General features: G+C 41.1%; 1 protein-coding gene across 1 annotated transcript in view; it reads right to left on the reverse strand.

The window, feature by feature from the left end:
- Positions 1-16468, reverse strand: part of SRPX (sushi repeat containing protein X-linked) — a 71312-nt gene that overhangs the window by 27916 nt on the left and 26928 nt on the right. Inside the window, exon 2 of the mRNA XM_077807220.1 lies at positions 557-616. Within this exon, the coding sequence (XP_077663346.1) occupies positions 557-616 (60 nt within the window). The remainder of the gene's footprint in view (positions 1-556; positions 617-16468) is intronic.

Raw genomic sequence — 16468 nt, forward strand, 5'->3', positions numbered from 1 at the left:
GGGAAGAAAATCTGAATCTGATTTCTATACTTGCAGAATTCAATTATCTCATTAATGTGCCAGCATATTTTGTTTAATGTCTTGTATGTTCATTGGCAAACACATTTTACTCTTCATTCCAGGTTGCAAGATGAACCAGAAATGTCAAGGACTATATTAAGAAGCTTATAAAAATCAAGCTCTCTTTCATGAGCTTCCATACCTTACCATCAATAGGTCCAGATTCTGAACAGGATTATCATTGATGGCTTTGGCTATGAGGTATGAAAGAGGCAGAAGACAGCTTATTTTTAATATTCATGAGCTAGCAGCTTGACCTTTCAAGGGTGAAGGCAATAAAACCCAGCAATTTACTCATGTAAGCTAAACAACGCACAGTGCTTGTTCCATTTTCCATTGTTTAGAAAAATAAAAAAATGAAAAGCTTATCTTGTCTGAAAAATCTGAACACAAACAAGGAGCTGGATCGCTCTAAGACTTTATGATGCAGGAAGGAAAGAGAGAAGATCTCCCAGCAACCAGCTGATTTTCTTTAGCACAGAAGCAAAGCATTCACCTTTATATCTATTGCGTGCATACACATCTTCGTCATCTTCTACGGGTGAATATCCTGATCCTACAATACAAAATGACAAGAAAAACTGCAGCAAGAAAGGAAATATAATTTTAAAAGAACAAGAAAAGCTCTTGCAGAGACGTGCAAGTGAGATTAGGATGCAACAACCTAAGCAATGCTGACAGCGTAAGCTTCCATGATGATTAGATTTATAGTGGAACCAGTTTATAGTGAATTTGGATAGAGTGAATCTCTGTTTATAATTGAGTAGAATGAAAATCTCAGATTGTTATTATGCAACATGTATTGCAAAATGCAAATCACAATTTCTCTCAACAGGAACTTCAGCGAATGTGAAAGTTATTTGAGAGGGGGAGTCGGACGACGGAGTGATTTCACTGTAAGATGGTTCCATAGTATAAGTGGCTGTTAACAGCCATCATGCCAACCAGCTGTAGTAAAACTGCCAAACAGCTGCAGTAAATGTGTGTGACTGAAGAACAACCATGGTTTACAGCACAACTTATATAAGTGAAAGGCTGGTTACATTCCCTGCAAACATAGTTCTGCCCAATCAAAAGGTTGTTTTGTTTTGTTTTTGTTTTAAGTCTTCCATGGTCATTCAAGCTAAAGAAATGACAGGTCGGCTTTCTTTGAAGGATCTGGACAATTGCTGTAGGCTAGCAGGGTGGGTAAGAATTGCAGAGATACTTATCACCATAGACAGTGTGTCTGAACATCTCCCATGTATTTAAAAATAGAAACAACTACTCTCCTTCCATTCTCGCCTCCAGGAGAAACAGCTTTGTTACTGTGTAGTTTTTGTTTTCATGCCTGCACCGCCTGTGTCCCCCATGATCTGAGCCCAATTCGCTGCTCCTTTATGTCTGCAGTTTTGTCCTTCCCATTTATGCCATTGCTACTAGTAACTCCCCAGAAAGCACGCCTGCTCTGCTCTGCCAGCATGGCCTCCCATCTCCATCCTGCACAACTACATGAAACAGCTTAATCAGCATGTTGAAAGCCATCGATTTGAAATGCGTGGCAAACACAGAACCTAAAAGGAATTTGCACTAGGTTCTCTGCTCTGCTTTACTGATGTTCCATAGAAAACCTGCAACAGGCCACAAACTCCACATACGAGAAATCCAGCCCTCACTTCCACAGCTGAGCTGGAAGTGGACTTGGCAGCGGGTTCCATTGTTAAAGGGTTCATACCCTTCATGCAGCACAGAGTTCAGCTATGAGGGGGGCATATGGGAAGGCAGGCACTGTGCAGATCCTCTGATCTTACCCCTTAAAATAGAACTGTGATAGAGGTGCCTAGGGCTCTTCACCCACTGGAGTAGAGTAACATACAATAGAGTCATTTTGATAGCCCCTCCATGGGCTATGGGGGAGAGAAAAGGACGCCTGAACCCAATTCAACTACTCACTCCTGGCATTGGGGGGAGAATTGGCCCGATGTGAACCCTTTCAGCCTCTGTGCTTGAAAATCAAGACAGCCCTAAAATAAACCTATCCAAGGATTAAAAAAAAAACCCAGTCACAATTAATCGCAGTTTTAATCACACTGTTAAACAATAACAGAATACCAATTTAAATTTATTATATTTTTGGATGTTTTTCTACATTTTCAAATATATTGATTTCAATTACAACACAATGCAAAGTGCACAGTGCTCACTTTATATTGTTATTTTTATTACAAATATTTTCACTGTAAAAACGATTTTTAAAAGTGTAATCTATAAGTCAAAGCATGAAGGGGTATACGAATGTTTAGCATATCTGGCACGTAAATACCTTGCAACATTGGCTCCAACAGTGCCATGAGAACGCCTGTTCTCACTTTCACGTGACATCGTAAATAAGAAGCGGGCAGCATTATCTCCCATAAATGTAAACAAACTTGTTTGTCTGAGCGATTGGCTGAACAAGAAGTACGACTGAGTGGACTTGTAGACTCAAATTTTGATATTGTTTTGTTTTTGAGTGCAGTTATGTGAAAAAAAGTTCCACATTTGTAAATTGCACTTTCACGATAGAGATTGCACTACAGTACTTGTATGAGGTGAATGGAAAAATACTATTTTCTGTTTCTTTTTTACAATGCAAATATTAGTAATCAAAATAATATAAAGTGAGCACTGTACACTTTGTGTTCTGTGTTGCAACTGAAATCAATATATTTGAAAATGTAGAAAAACATCCACAAATATTTATAATAAATTTAAATTGGTATTCTATTATTGTTTAACAGTACAATTAAATCTGCAATTAATCGTGATTTTTTCTAATCTAGTTAATTTATTTAGCATTAATCACTTGGGTTAACTGCGATTAATTGACAACCCTCGTTTATTTTGATTTACAAGAACAGTAGCAAAAAGTGCAATTTAATTTTGGCCTGATCCAATGCCCACTGAAATCAATTCAATGGGAGTCCAGTGGGCTTTAGATCAGGCCCCTGAAGCAATTGTCAATCAAATGTCTTTTCTTACTCATATTTTTGTACAGCACAGACTTCCTAGCCCTTGCATTTGTTACTTAGTTTACATTTAATGAAAAACTGCTGAGGCCTGTATAAATATTGCATTGTAACAGCCTCCAGTATACAATATTGAATTTAGTAGCATTTCAAATCACATTGTGTAATATCAAGTGCAAGCTTCAGTCTCAAAGCACCACATGAAGATATTGATATTTTAATGATCATTGTCTATTCCAGCAAAATTAGGAGATTCTTGGTTGAATAATTTGAGACAGTTTTTAATCAAACATTATGGATAAAAGTTTTTAAAGTGTCTAGGTGACTTAGGAGCCTACATCCCATTTAAAGTCAATGGAATCTAGGTTCCTAAGTGCCTGATCATTTTGGAAATTGGGATATAAGCACTTCTGAACAAACTTTCCACATACTTTTAACACATTTTTGAAATCTTAGGTTAATCATGCTAAATCTGAACTACTCATCTGAGATTTTCTGCTTTGTGTGTTGGATGGAATAAAAAAAACCCCAAAACCAAATAAAAGTAAACAATTTTATTCAGCATCCCTCTATCGCATCCATCTGCTCATTTTCTTATTAAAAATGGAAGACAGCAATCACATCTCTGGTTTTCATTATGTGCTGATTGTGCTTGTAGTAGTAATACTGATCTTTGTCATCATTGTTTTAGTCAGGAAATGGATTACGGGAATCCCAAAGGTGAATGTAAAACTGTTGACCTTGCTTTACTTGTAGAGTGTGTCATTTATGCTTTTTTGTGACATCTATTTGCACAAAGAAAAATGGCAAACATTGGACTTCAACACAGATGTGTTATACCAGCAAAGGTATAGACTCCAAGTGAAGTCAATGGAAGTTTTGCCATTTACCTGTATAGGTGCAGGATCAAACTCTAAGGTGCAAATCCAGAGCCCACCCCAGCTAGCTAGGCTGGGTGTGTGCTGGCTAAAACGATGGCAAGGAACCCTTCAATGGCATGTACATGGAGGGAGAAGGATGGTACATCTGGGCAGTAGGAAATTTCCTTCAATTTCCCTATGTCCCATCTTCTCTCATGCCCTCTGTGCTGTTCTCTCTACTTCTAGCCTTTCCTTTTTCCTTAGTGGAACCATAAGGAAGAGTGGGCTGGATTTACCCCTAAAATAAGTAGCCATATCATAACTGAACCAGGACTGTCCATTTGCTTTAGGAGATAGCATACTAGAAAAGCTAGCATGATTCAGTGGATGGCATATGGACTTGTGAGTCAGGAGTCCCGCGTTCCAATCCCAGCTGTGCCACTCACTGACTGTATGACACTGGAAAAGCCACTTCACTTCTGCCTTAGTTTCCCCATCTCTAAAATGAGAAATATGTTTCTATATCTCACACGAGTGCTGAGAAGGTTTATTCCTTAATGTTTGTTCATTGTTTGGCTATAAAGTGCTAAATAATGTTATCACAGCACTAATAAACATGGATATTTTAGAAGGAAGGGGGAGCACAATGCTACGTTAAAAATACATTGATGGCATGCTTTATATTTTGGTGGCGTCTTACAAAAACTGGCTGCAGCTCTCAAATTCCAGCTGATTACAGGCAAAAGCCACAACATGAAACTATACAATTTTAACAAGAAACCATCATCAAGATTAATCCACGGAATCTGATGATCATAGGATTAGCTTTAGGAAAAAATGACTTCTGTGTTCACAGAATAATCTCCATGTTTAATATTTGAGGAGGAGAGCCTACTGTTTTATATATTTTATTAGAGCATAACATTTAAATAGATTTAAATTCAGACCTACAGAAAATGATTGGTAATTACTGCCCCCCAACAATCCGTAATTGATAAAGAAACACAGAGAAGCATTTGGCAAAACATTTCAAAAGGAACTGAAACAATAAATTGGACCAATATTTTGATACAGTACAATCCTCAAACATACAAACCCCATTATTAAGGACAAGGAATAAATGATATAGGATCAGTTCATGAAACAATTATACCTTTGTGTGTAAGTTGTCAAGCCTAAGTAAACGAGGCACTTAAAAACTACAATATTTACCCACGTGTGGAAAAATGTCCTTAAAGCATTTTAAATACATTTTGTGAAACTTTTGCTATATAAACTGCCAAATACACTTAAAATGTTCTAACTGTGACCCTGTCCAGGGATCAGCAGTTAGGCCCTGACCCAGCACACTATGTTGGCTCCAGTTCATCAAAGCACTTAAGCAAGTGCTTCATTTTAAGTATGTGAGGTCTTCAGTGGGACTACTCACAGTTAAGTACTTTGCTGAACAGGGATGGAGTCACGCATCTGGTAAAATGTTCTGCTGAACAGGGGCCTATGCACATGATTAATCCTATTGACATCAGATGGAGCATATGAACAGTCTCACTGACTTCAGTGGCATTTCTCACATGCTTTGTTGGGTTGGGGCCTTACCGAAGTAACTGACAAAGTAAGGTAGAAATTAGGAGATTGTGACCACATTGCTGAACCAGTAGGCAATACAATAAAGGGCTCACATTCACAAACAGTGCACAATACATAAATTGGACAATTTATTTATAAACAAAGTACCATGCCAAAACATGCAGAGATGCAGGTAACACCACATTCTTTGTATTACTTCTCCAGAACCATTTAATTATCCCCACATGTGTGTCATACCCTTCATCTATTACCTGCTAGTGAGGTATGCAAGAATTTATGGTGTGTGCATGTGGAAAAGCCACAGCCAGTCCACAAATGTGAGTAGCCAGACAGGATCTTCCTAAGAGATTGTCTGGTTCTTGGCAGAAAGAAGAGGAAGGATGTCAGATTTCGGAGGACATTTCAAGAGGACTTTCCTGTTCCTCAGTTTGTTTAGAAATTCATCTTTTCTGCTATAAGATTCCCTTGCGCATGGCAGACCATCGAGCCAATACCGAGCTTCTTGCTGGGGGCCATCAGCCCCCTGCACAACGACAACCACATGTGGTGACCAGCAAACCTCTCTGTTGCATAGGTAGCACATAGCAGAAGTTTTCAAATATTATAGGGAACCAAGCTTCAAGGGGGAGGGGGGAGGAAGGAATGACACTGTGCCCTGTCTCTTGGAATTAGAGGAGAGATTCTTAACCATTTTGATCACAAATTGTAGGAGAGCACTCATTACCACTTGAAACACTCTTATTTTTGGCTAAGAGGAGAATTTCTCTCATTGGAGCTTTTCAATTCAGCCTGGCTGGCAAGCAGCAAGACAAGAATTAAAATAATTATTAATGTAACCCTTCTGCCCATCACAGTTGGCAGCAACAAGGCCTGGGTTCAGTATCTAGGGGTTCTGTTTCAACAACACAATGCAAAACCGGCTCAAGCCCCCACCCAGTGACCTGGGACAATTACATACCACCCCCCTGAGCGCCTCTAAGAGGCAATACTTCCCCTCTAGCAAGCACAGAGTCTGAGTGCAGCAAAAGCCTTTTAATAAAGGAGGGAAACAATGCGGCATTATGTTGCGGAAACACCAAAAACAAGATTCATAACACCAACCATGAGCAAAAGACCCACCCCAAGTAAGTTTGGCAGTGTCCTTTTCCCCTCAGGGTCTCAAGTCCAGCAACCCAATAGTCACCCCGCCACAGTTTCTGTCCTTGGTCAGTGCAGCCCCTCAGAGCTCAGAAGTTCATCTGCGGAGTATACCTCCCAGCCTGGGTGGAAGTGAAGGGAGGTATGGGGGGCATCTTACATGCTCCGCTGCTCGGGTCAACGGCCGAATGCCATGCCTCTCCATGGGGTTCTGCTGCAGTCTTCACCGCCAGCCGCGCCTCTCCACCAGCCGCCCTGCTGCCCACTCTACTCCACTCTCTGCTAGCTGCCCTGCTGTCTGCTCCTTTCCAACAGCCGCCCTGCTATTCACTCCGCTCTGCTCTCCACGCCTCTCCGGTAGCCGTCCTGCTGTCTGCTCCTCTCTACCAGCTGCCCGGCTAACCGCTCCGCTCTCCACGCTAGCCATCCTGCTGTCGGCTCACCAACTTGTCTTCAGGCCTCTCCCCACAGCTCTCAGTAACTTCAGCTCTTCAGTGATTTCAGCGCTCAGTGATTTTTAGCTGGTAGTAGGGGGAGCCTCAGTGTTGACGCAAAGCCCAAACTAGCTAGTGCACTAGCCCAAAGCAGGTCTAATGCTTAGAACTAGGTATCAGTGATTTCAGCTCTGCAGCATGTAACAAGACTCCTAATGGAGCCAAAATTAGCTCTGCTATTATGGGTGGGGTCAGTCAAAGTTTAAGGCCCCTGTTCCCAACCTCTCTCAATTCACTGGGTTTTGGAACCCATGTCCCTTGTCTAGTGAGTGCTACTTAGTTGAGGGTGAGTCCCTCTGTCATAAAATGCCACATACAGTTCTACTGTCCTTGATTCACATAACTAGGATAACAACCCTTTATTACTCCTGCCCCAACAACAGAGAGACTGGGGATCCCACAGCAGCCAAAGTGACCATTTGGGCAAGCAGTCCACCATGCTAGGCAGGGTGGGTGTGCTCATGCAAATGAGAGTGCCCATGCAAATGAGATCAGCCCCTGAAGTCCTTTTCCACAGCTTACCACCAGATGTCAGGGTAGAGCTCATTCTGACTCTGCTTACATTAACAATGGGCAAAGGCTCAACATAAACAATACAAGTTTTAAATGTTAAATAGGTAGCGTGGGTTAAATATCAAACATGGAACATTACGCTGGAAACACTTATGCATATGAGTAACTTTACATACAAGGGTTTCTGATAAAAATCCAATGGACTACTCACATGCATAATGGGAGTGCAAGCAGGCAGTGTTCAATCCCTTTACCGGATATGCTTTAGACATGCAAGTGGTTTCACATGGGTGAACTCCTGAGCTATGTGGAATCCCGGTAACGGAATGAGGGACTGCATGGTGCCAAGGTCCATCTGCGTAGATCTCTTTGGGGCAGGGACTGTGTCGTTCTCTGTATGTCAATAGCGTCTAGCACATTACAGTAGAACCTCAGAGTTACAAACACCAGAATTACGAACTGACCTGTCTACCACACCCCACATTTGGAACCAGAAGTACAGAATCAGGCAGCAGCAGAGACAAAAATAAAAAAATAAAAAGCAAATACAGTATAATACAGTGTTAACTGTAAACTAAAAAAACGGAAAGTTTAAAACAAAGATTTGACAAGGTAAGGAAACTCTCTGTGTTTATTTAAATTAAGATGGATAAAAGCAGCATTTTTCATCTGCACAGTAAAGTTTCAAAGCTGTATTAAGTCAATGTTCAGCTGTAAACTTTTTAAAGAACAACCATAACATTTTGTTCAGAGTTATGAACATTTCAGTGTTACGAATACCTTCAATTCCCAAGGTGTTCATAACTCAGAAGTTCTATTGTATATTGTGTTAACATTAGAATAAATAATAATGTATAGCCAGGAAAGGAGGTGGCGGGGGGAAGGGCCACAGAGCTATTTTCATTCTGACTGTCATGGGAGGGAATCTCCTAGCACCACTTCTGTGTTGTGTCAGATTAAGAGCCCACAACTAAAATAACCTACATATATTACTTGAAACAAACCACAAGTTTCTACGATTTGTTGCCATTAGACAATGTTAGCCTTGGCACCAAAACATCAAAACAGGACTACACCACTTAAAAGTATCCCCAAACATAGTTACAAGCTAAAATAGAATGTAAAGACTTTATTCTGAGAGGCAGTATTCCATTCACTAGCTTGGCACTAGGGAAAGTGACAAACTTCAACCGTTCAAATCTATTGTAACTATATAGCTACAGAATAATATTTTAAGGCTTGGGTGTGCTCCCAAGTGCTATTTTTGCCACATAACCTGGACATATGACTTCAAGGTTTTCTCTTCCCCTCATTCTTTTGTTTAGAGTTTGCCATGTTGTGTGAAGATTACATAAAATTACAGAACATACTGTAAAATCAACAGCCAAAACCAATATGCCAGTTGCAGCTTTATGTTCTACTGAAGTTTACAGTCTTAAATACAGTACCAATTTACTTAAATACATCCTTCTGAGAGGATCAGTTCATTTCACATTTTGAAACATTGTTGGGCTTGAAATTAAAAGGAAAAAAAAAGGCAGTTCGAAAGCCAGATTCTAATTTCAGATGTGTGTCATATCTCAGAGGAACTGAAACAACAACAAAGATCTGCTGATAACATCCTTGCACATACACACCCTAAGAATTAAGGGTTTGCAAAACAAGACCGAATGTCGCCTACTCTGGTCTCCTGACTCTAGCCTTGGCAATACCTGATCCTTCCAAAGAAAGGTGTGAATCATCCCATACCCCTTTATTTACCAATCCAATTGTGTAAAGCTGTACCATAGGGAAGAGTTTTGAAATACCTTCCCATCCCCAACAGATGATCAGTTTATACCCTTAAGCACAAGAAAAAGAAAGGACTGATCTGTTTTCTCATCAATTTTTAATACCTCTATCTAATCCCCTCTAACTCTTTTCTTTTCCCACGGTAGAATTTTTATGTTCTACAGTAACACAAACCATGCAAAGAGTATGAATGGAGAAGCTAACCTGTTGCGTCTAAGTCTACAGAACCTCTTCCAGGAAGGCAGAAAGAGCTAAAGCCTGAGACCCAGAAAATCGGACAGGGAGATATTAAGGAGGGAGGAAAGAAAGGCAGCAAGAAAGGTCACCATCTTTGCAGGAGAAGGCAGCACCTGTTGTGAATATAGGTTTTCATACATTTATATGACAGTATCAGAAATACACACACTTCTTTTTTATTCATAGAGCACTCTGGCCCCAATTCTGAAAAGCACTTAGTTGAAGTAAATGGAATTTAAGCATGTGCTTAATGTTACGCACTCCTCTAAGAGGACACAGCACTTCACAAAATATACTGAAAGGTAAAATACAATTTGGCAGTAGAGGAATGAGTAGCGAGGAAAGATTTAACTACGTTCTTCACATCTAGCTTAATCTTTGATGGAGTCACACAAATTAAGGAAAGCAGGTCTGAATCTGTTAGGTAATTGTGTTGTTTTGATTTACTCAGATTCATTCAGGGCTTGAATTGGGGAGGGGGAATAAAAGTTGTGATGGGGGCGGGGGGAAGATTCCTTTTAGGAAATATCTTTAACCCATGATTTGCAACATAACTGAAATTGCATGTTATATTGTGTACTCAGTTTGTATACAATAGCTCTGATGGGCCCAATTCATATTTGAAATTACAATACATTTTTTTGAAGTGTCAGCTGAGCCACAGAAATCAATTCACAGGACTTTTTTTTTTTAAACCAAAGTGTTGATTAAACATTTTCATTAATATAAATTGCAATTTTATAAACGGGATGAAAATAACTTAACATATCCTCATCCTGATTCACCTTCAAGCCCTACAGTAACTCTTGATGATAAACATTAAATCTGACCTCCGTATGAGGTGCAATAACTGGCTACACTGCAGGCTACTACTTGAGAAAGGTCAAGACAACAGTCCTGAGCATGTATGAAGAGGAATGGAGTGCAAAAAAGAACAGGGAAGCTGTGGAGTTTTTTATTAAACCAGAGTTCCATTGGACTGGGATGTGCTGCATATCAAGTTTATCATAGTGTGTTCAGAAATCAGAAATGTGACACTGTGCACCCCACATTCACCATAGTAATATGATTATGGTATGATTATAGGTTTCAGAGTAGCAGCCGTGTTAGTCTGTATCCGCAAAAAGAAAAGGAGTCCTTGTGGCACCTTAGAGACTAACAAATTTATCTGAGCATAAGCTTTCCTGAGCTACAGCTCACTTCATCGGATGCATTCAGTGGAAAATACAGTGGGGAGATTTATATACATAGAGAACAAGAAACAATGGGTGTTACCATACACACTGTAAGGAGAGTGATCAGGTAAGGTGAGCTATTACCAGCAGAAGAGCGGGGGCGGAGGGGAACCTTTTGTTGTGATAATCAAAGTGGGCCATTTCCAGCAGTTGACAAGAACGTGTGAGGAACAGTAGGGGAGGGGGAAACAAACATGGGGAAATAGTTTTACTTTATGTAATGACACATCCACTCGCAGTCTTTATTCAAGCCTAAGTTAATTGTATCCAGTTTGCAAATTAATTCCAATTCAGCAGTCTCTCATTGGAGTTTGGGTTTGAAGTTTTTTTGTTGAAGAATTGCCACTTTTAGGTCTGTAATCGAGTGACCAAAGAGATTGAAGTGTTCTCCAACTGGTTTTTGAATGTTATAATTCTGGACATCTGATTTGTGTCCATTTATTCTTTTATGTAGAGACTGTCCAGTTTGGCCAATGTACATAACAGAGGGGCACTGCTGGCACATGATGGCATATATCACATTGGTGGATGTGCAGGTGAATGAGCCTCTGATAGTGTGGCTGATGTGATTAGGTCCTATGATGGTGTCCCCTGAATAGATATGTGGACAGAGTTGGCAACGGGCTTTGTTGCAAGGATAGGTTCCTGGGTTAGTGTTTTTGTTATGTGGTGTGTGGTTGCTGGTGAGTATTTGCTTCAGGTTGGGGGGCTGTCTGTAAGCGAGGACTGGCCGGTCTCCCAAGATCTGTGAGAGTGATGGGTCGTCCTTCAGGATAGGTTGTAGATCCTTGATGATACATTGGAGAGGTTTTAGTTGGGGTGAAGGTGATGGCTAGTGGCGTTCTGTTATTTTCTTTGTTGGGCCTCTCCTGTAGGTAACTTCTGGGTACTCTTCTGGCTTTGTCAATCTGTTTCTTCACTTCAGTAGGTGGGTATTCTGATTGTAAGAACGCTTGATAGAGATCTTGTAGGTGTTTGTCTCTGTCTGAGGGGTTGGAGCAAATGCAGTTGTATCTTAGAGCTTTGGCTGTAGATAATGGATCGTGTGGTGTGGTCTGGATGAAAGCTGAAGGCATTTAGGTAGGCATAGCGGTCAGTAAGTTTCCGGTATAGGGTGGTGTTTATGTGACCATCGCTTATTAGCACCGTAGTGTCCAGGAAGTGAATCTCTTGTGTGGATTGGTCCAGGCTGAGGGTGATGGTGGGATGGAAATTGTTGAAATCATATTGGAATTCTTCAAGGGCTTCTTTTCCATGGGTCCAGATAATGAAGATGTCATCAATGTAGCACAAGTAGACTAGGGGCATTAGGGGACGAGAGCTGAGGAAGCGTTGTTCTAAGTCAGCCATAAAAACGTTGATATACTGTGGGGTCATGCAGGTACCCATAGCAGTTCCGCTGATTTGAAGGTATACATTGTCCCCAAATGTGAAATAGTTATGGGTAAGGACAAAGTCACAAAGTTCTGCCACCAGGTTAGCCGTGACATTATCGGGGATAGTGTTCCTGACAGCTTGTAGTCCATCTTTGTGTAGAATGTTGGTGTAGAGGGCTTCTACATCCATAGTGGCTAGGATGGTGTTTTCAGGGAGATCACCGATGGATTGTAGTTTCCTCAGGAAGTCAGGGGTGTCTCAAAGATAGCTGGGAGTGCTGGTAGCATAGGGCCCGAGGAGGGAGTCTACATAGCCAGACAATCCTGCTGTCAGGGTGCCAATGCCTGAGATGATGGGGTGTCCAGGATTTCCAGGTTTAAGGATCTTGGGTAGCAGATAGAATACCCCTGGTCGGGGTTCTAGGGGTGTGTCTGTGCAGATTTTTTCTTGTTCTTTTTCAGGGCATATTGTAAAAAGTATGCCTTGTAAAGTATCATTCTAAAAGTCTTGATCTGTTGAACATTAATATCCTGTTGGGTTGTGTTATTATTGTATGTGAACTTATGAAGTTTTGCTATGTATGTGTTACTGAAAGATGTTGTGAAGTTGGAAACACCCACAGCTAGCCTTTCAGGTACAACAGTGAAGAAGCTAGACAGTGCTAACGGCCCATCAGCAAAACAAAGAACCATGGAAAAGGTTTGTCCTCATCTTGGAACGCTTCAGCCAGCCTCGGAATAATGGCTACTATGACTCAGCAAGTCATGCAAGGGTGTGTGACCAGACCACATGATACTGAACTCCATTTTGTATTTTTTGTGACAAGCTAGGCTGGAAACTTAGCTTGGAACAAAGGGTTCCTGCCATATGGAGAAACTGTATAAGGTGGGGAGTGACATCATGTCTGGTCTTCACTCTTCCCCAACTCAACACCTCAAAGAAGCTCTGGAAGACAAAGGACTTGGAACAGGTGAGTGGAATCCAGGCTGCAGAGCAAACATAGCCTGTGCCTCAAGAATCTGTAAGCCTGCTTGTATCATCAATCAGGGCGAGATATTTCTGATTCAAATCTTATCTAGTACATTAGGCTTAGATTGCTTAATTGTTTAATTTCCTGGCTAACCTGCTTTGAGCTGTTTGCTATCACTTATAATCACTTAAAATCTAACTTTGTGTAGTTAATAAACTTGTTTTATCTTAACCAGCGCGTTTCTGAGTGAAATACTCAGCTAGCAAAGGCTTGGTGCATATCTTTCCCACATCGAGGGGGGAGCAAACCATATTAATGAGCTTGCACTGTACAGATCCCTATGCAGTACAAGATGGTATAATTCTGGGTTTATACTCTAGCAGGAGTGTAAGGCTGGGAGCTGGGAAATTGGCTGGTGCTCCATTGTGGGTCCATAAACGGCTCAGGTAAAGCACTCTAGTAACTCAGTTGGGTGTGTGGTGCCACGTGTTGTCATGTTGGGTGCTAACAGGGCCTGGAGAGGCTGGCTGTGTATCATCAGCAGAGCAGTGTGAGAAACCCCATCCCAGCTGAATGGTTAGGGGGAACAGTGGTTCCAATGGCTTCCAGACTGCACCCCGGAGGGTACAACCCATCACAAGAACCCAGTTCATACATATGGCATGGCTTAACGTTTTTCCAATTAGTGCATGCTCAGCTTGGAAGCTCAGACACCTAACTTTCAGAAACCTCTAGGGCTGTCCTTATCTTACATAAATACTCATGTGGAAAACAAAGATATCAATTCTTCTGTCCCCCTCCACCTCAAGCAATATGCCATACGTTTCCCTCTGCTGCTTGCAGGTGCAGGTTATTTCAGGCACAGAAGAGAATTCCTCATGAGGAAAATCCCTGAGGGCTGTATGTAAATTTGATTACCATCAGGGTATTCCTTAAGATGCACACACAACATTTTAAATCACAGGTTTTAACTTGCATTCAAGTTTGACAGATATCATGAGTCATAAAAATACATCTTTAGAATACCACGCAATTAATAACTTCAAAAGAGATCAGGGTTGATTGATAAATTTATGTTCCAGCAGTAGTATGCTTAGACACATTAGACTATCATTCTTATCACTTTACTCAGGAACTGTGAATTAGAGGAATAAAATTTGGGACTCAGAACTCAGGTTCTCTCCAGAAAGATATTGACACCTGCCCCCTGGGTAATCTAATGGGGTCATAAAGAAATTCTGCAACTGATTTCGGCCAGTGGAGATATGAATTGAGGGCAGAAATGATTACCACTTCACGAGCGCCCATGAAAGCTGGTTATGAAAATAACCATTTCATTTACTGATAAATAATTCAATCTCAGCTCCGGTTATTCAGACAGAATGTCTCTGGCCGTCCAACTACCCCTCCTGTGATTGCCTACTGGAGATTTAATACAACAACAACAAGAAGTTGTCTCTCACCCTGAAGAATAAAATCTTGCATGGGTAGCTTTATTTTCATGAACATGTATAGGTAAGACTTTTCAGAGTAATTTATTGTAAATTGACAAATCAAACAGTGTTGTACATTTCCCAGAAGAAGGTCACCTTGATACGACTGTACCTCAGAAGATTCAAAATAGACCAGTCTCCTTTCAGGTAAAAATTGGTTTTTAAGTCTTCTAAACAACTTGCCACTTTAACACAAAGAACATTTTCTCCCTCCCCCCAAAAATGAGTGGTAATGTCACTTTAATACTGCATGTAGGCTTTTAAGGAACAAATCATGTAATAAACTGTAGTGTATTTTGTATGCAAAATCCCCACAGCCCCCCAAAAAGATACATAATGTGATTAATTATTTTTAGTCTTATGAGACTTGAGTATCAGGAAGGAGAATTCCAAAATATTTCATAAGCATAACAAATACAAAGCTACAGCTATCAGGGGTAGCCATGTTAGTCTGTATGCACAAAAACAACGAGGAGTCCAATGGCACCTTAAAGACTAACAGATTTATTTGGGCATAGCTTTCGTGGGTAAAAAAACCCACTTCTTCAGATGCATGGAGTGAAAATTACAGATGCAAGCATTATTATATTGACACATGAAGAGAAGCGAGTTACCTAACAAGTGGAGAACCGGTGCTGACAGGGCCAGTTCAATCAGGGTGGATGTAGTTCACTCCTAATAATTGATGAGGAGGTGTCAATTCCAGGAGAGGGAAAGTTGCTTTTATAGTGAGCCAGCCACTCCCAGTCCCTATTCAAGCCCAAATTAATGGTGTTAAAGTTACAATGAATTTTTGTTCTTCAGTTTTTCTTTGAAGTCTGTTTTTGAATGTTTTTTTGTTCAAGCATGGCTACTTTTAAATCTGCTATAGAACCATAGAATATCAGGGTTGGAAGGGACCTCAGGAGGTCATCTAGTTCAACCCCCTGCTCAAAGCAGGACCAATCCCCAATTTTTGCCCCAGATCCCTAAATGGCCCCCTCAAGGATTGAACTCACAACCCTGGGTTTAGCAGGCCAATGCTCAAACCACTGAGCTATCCCTCCCCTCTAGGGAGATTGAAGTGTTCCCCTACTGGCTTTTGTATGTTACCATTCCTGATGTCCGATTTGTGTCAATTTATTCTTTTATGTAGAGACTGTCTGGTTTGGCCAATGTACATGGCAGAGGGGCATTGTTGGCACATGATGGCATATATGACATTAGTAGATATGCAGGTGAATGAGTCCCTGATGGTGTGGCTCATGTGATTGGGTCCTCTGATGGTGTCGCTAGAGTAGATATGGGGACAGAACAGGCAACGAGGTTTGTTACAGGGACTGGTTCCTAGGTCAGTGTTTCTGTGGTGTGGTGTGTAGTTGCTGGTGAGTATTTGCTTCAGGTTGGGGGGCTGTCTGTAGGCAAGGACTGGCCTGTCTCCCATGGTCTGATAGAGTGAGGGATTGTTTTCCAGGATAGGTTTTAGATCATTGATAATATGCTGGAGAGGTTTTAGCTGGGGGCTCTATGTGATGGCCAGTGGCGTTCTGTTATTTTCCTTGTTGGGCCTGTCCTGGAGTAGGTGACTTCTGGGTACCTGTCTCGCTCTGTCATTCTGTTTCCTCACATCCCCAGGTGGGTATTGTAGTTTTAAGAATGCTTGATAAAGATCTTGTACGTTTGTCTCTGTCTGAGGGATTGGAGCAAATTCGGTTGTATCTTAGGGCTTGGCTATAGACAATGGATCT

This window comes from Eretmochelys imbricata, chromosome 1 (genome assembly GCF_965152235.1).
Source record: "Eretmochelys imbricata isolate rEreImb1 chromosome 1, rEreImb1.hap1, whole genome shotgun sequence".
Lineage (NCBI taxonomy): Eukaryota > Metazoa > Chordata > Testudines > Cheloniidae > Eretmochelys > Eretmochelys imbricata.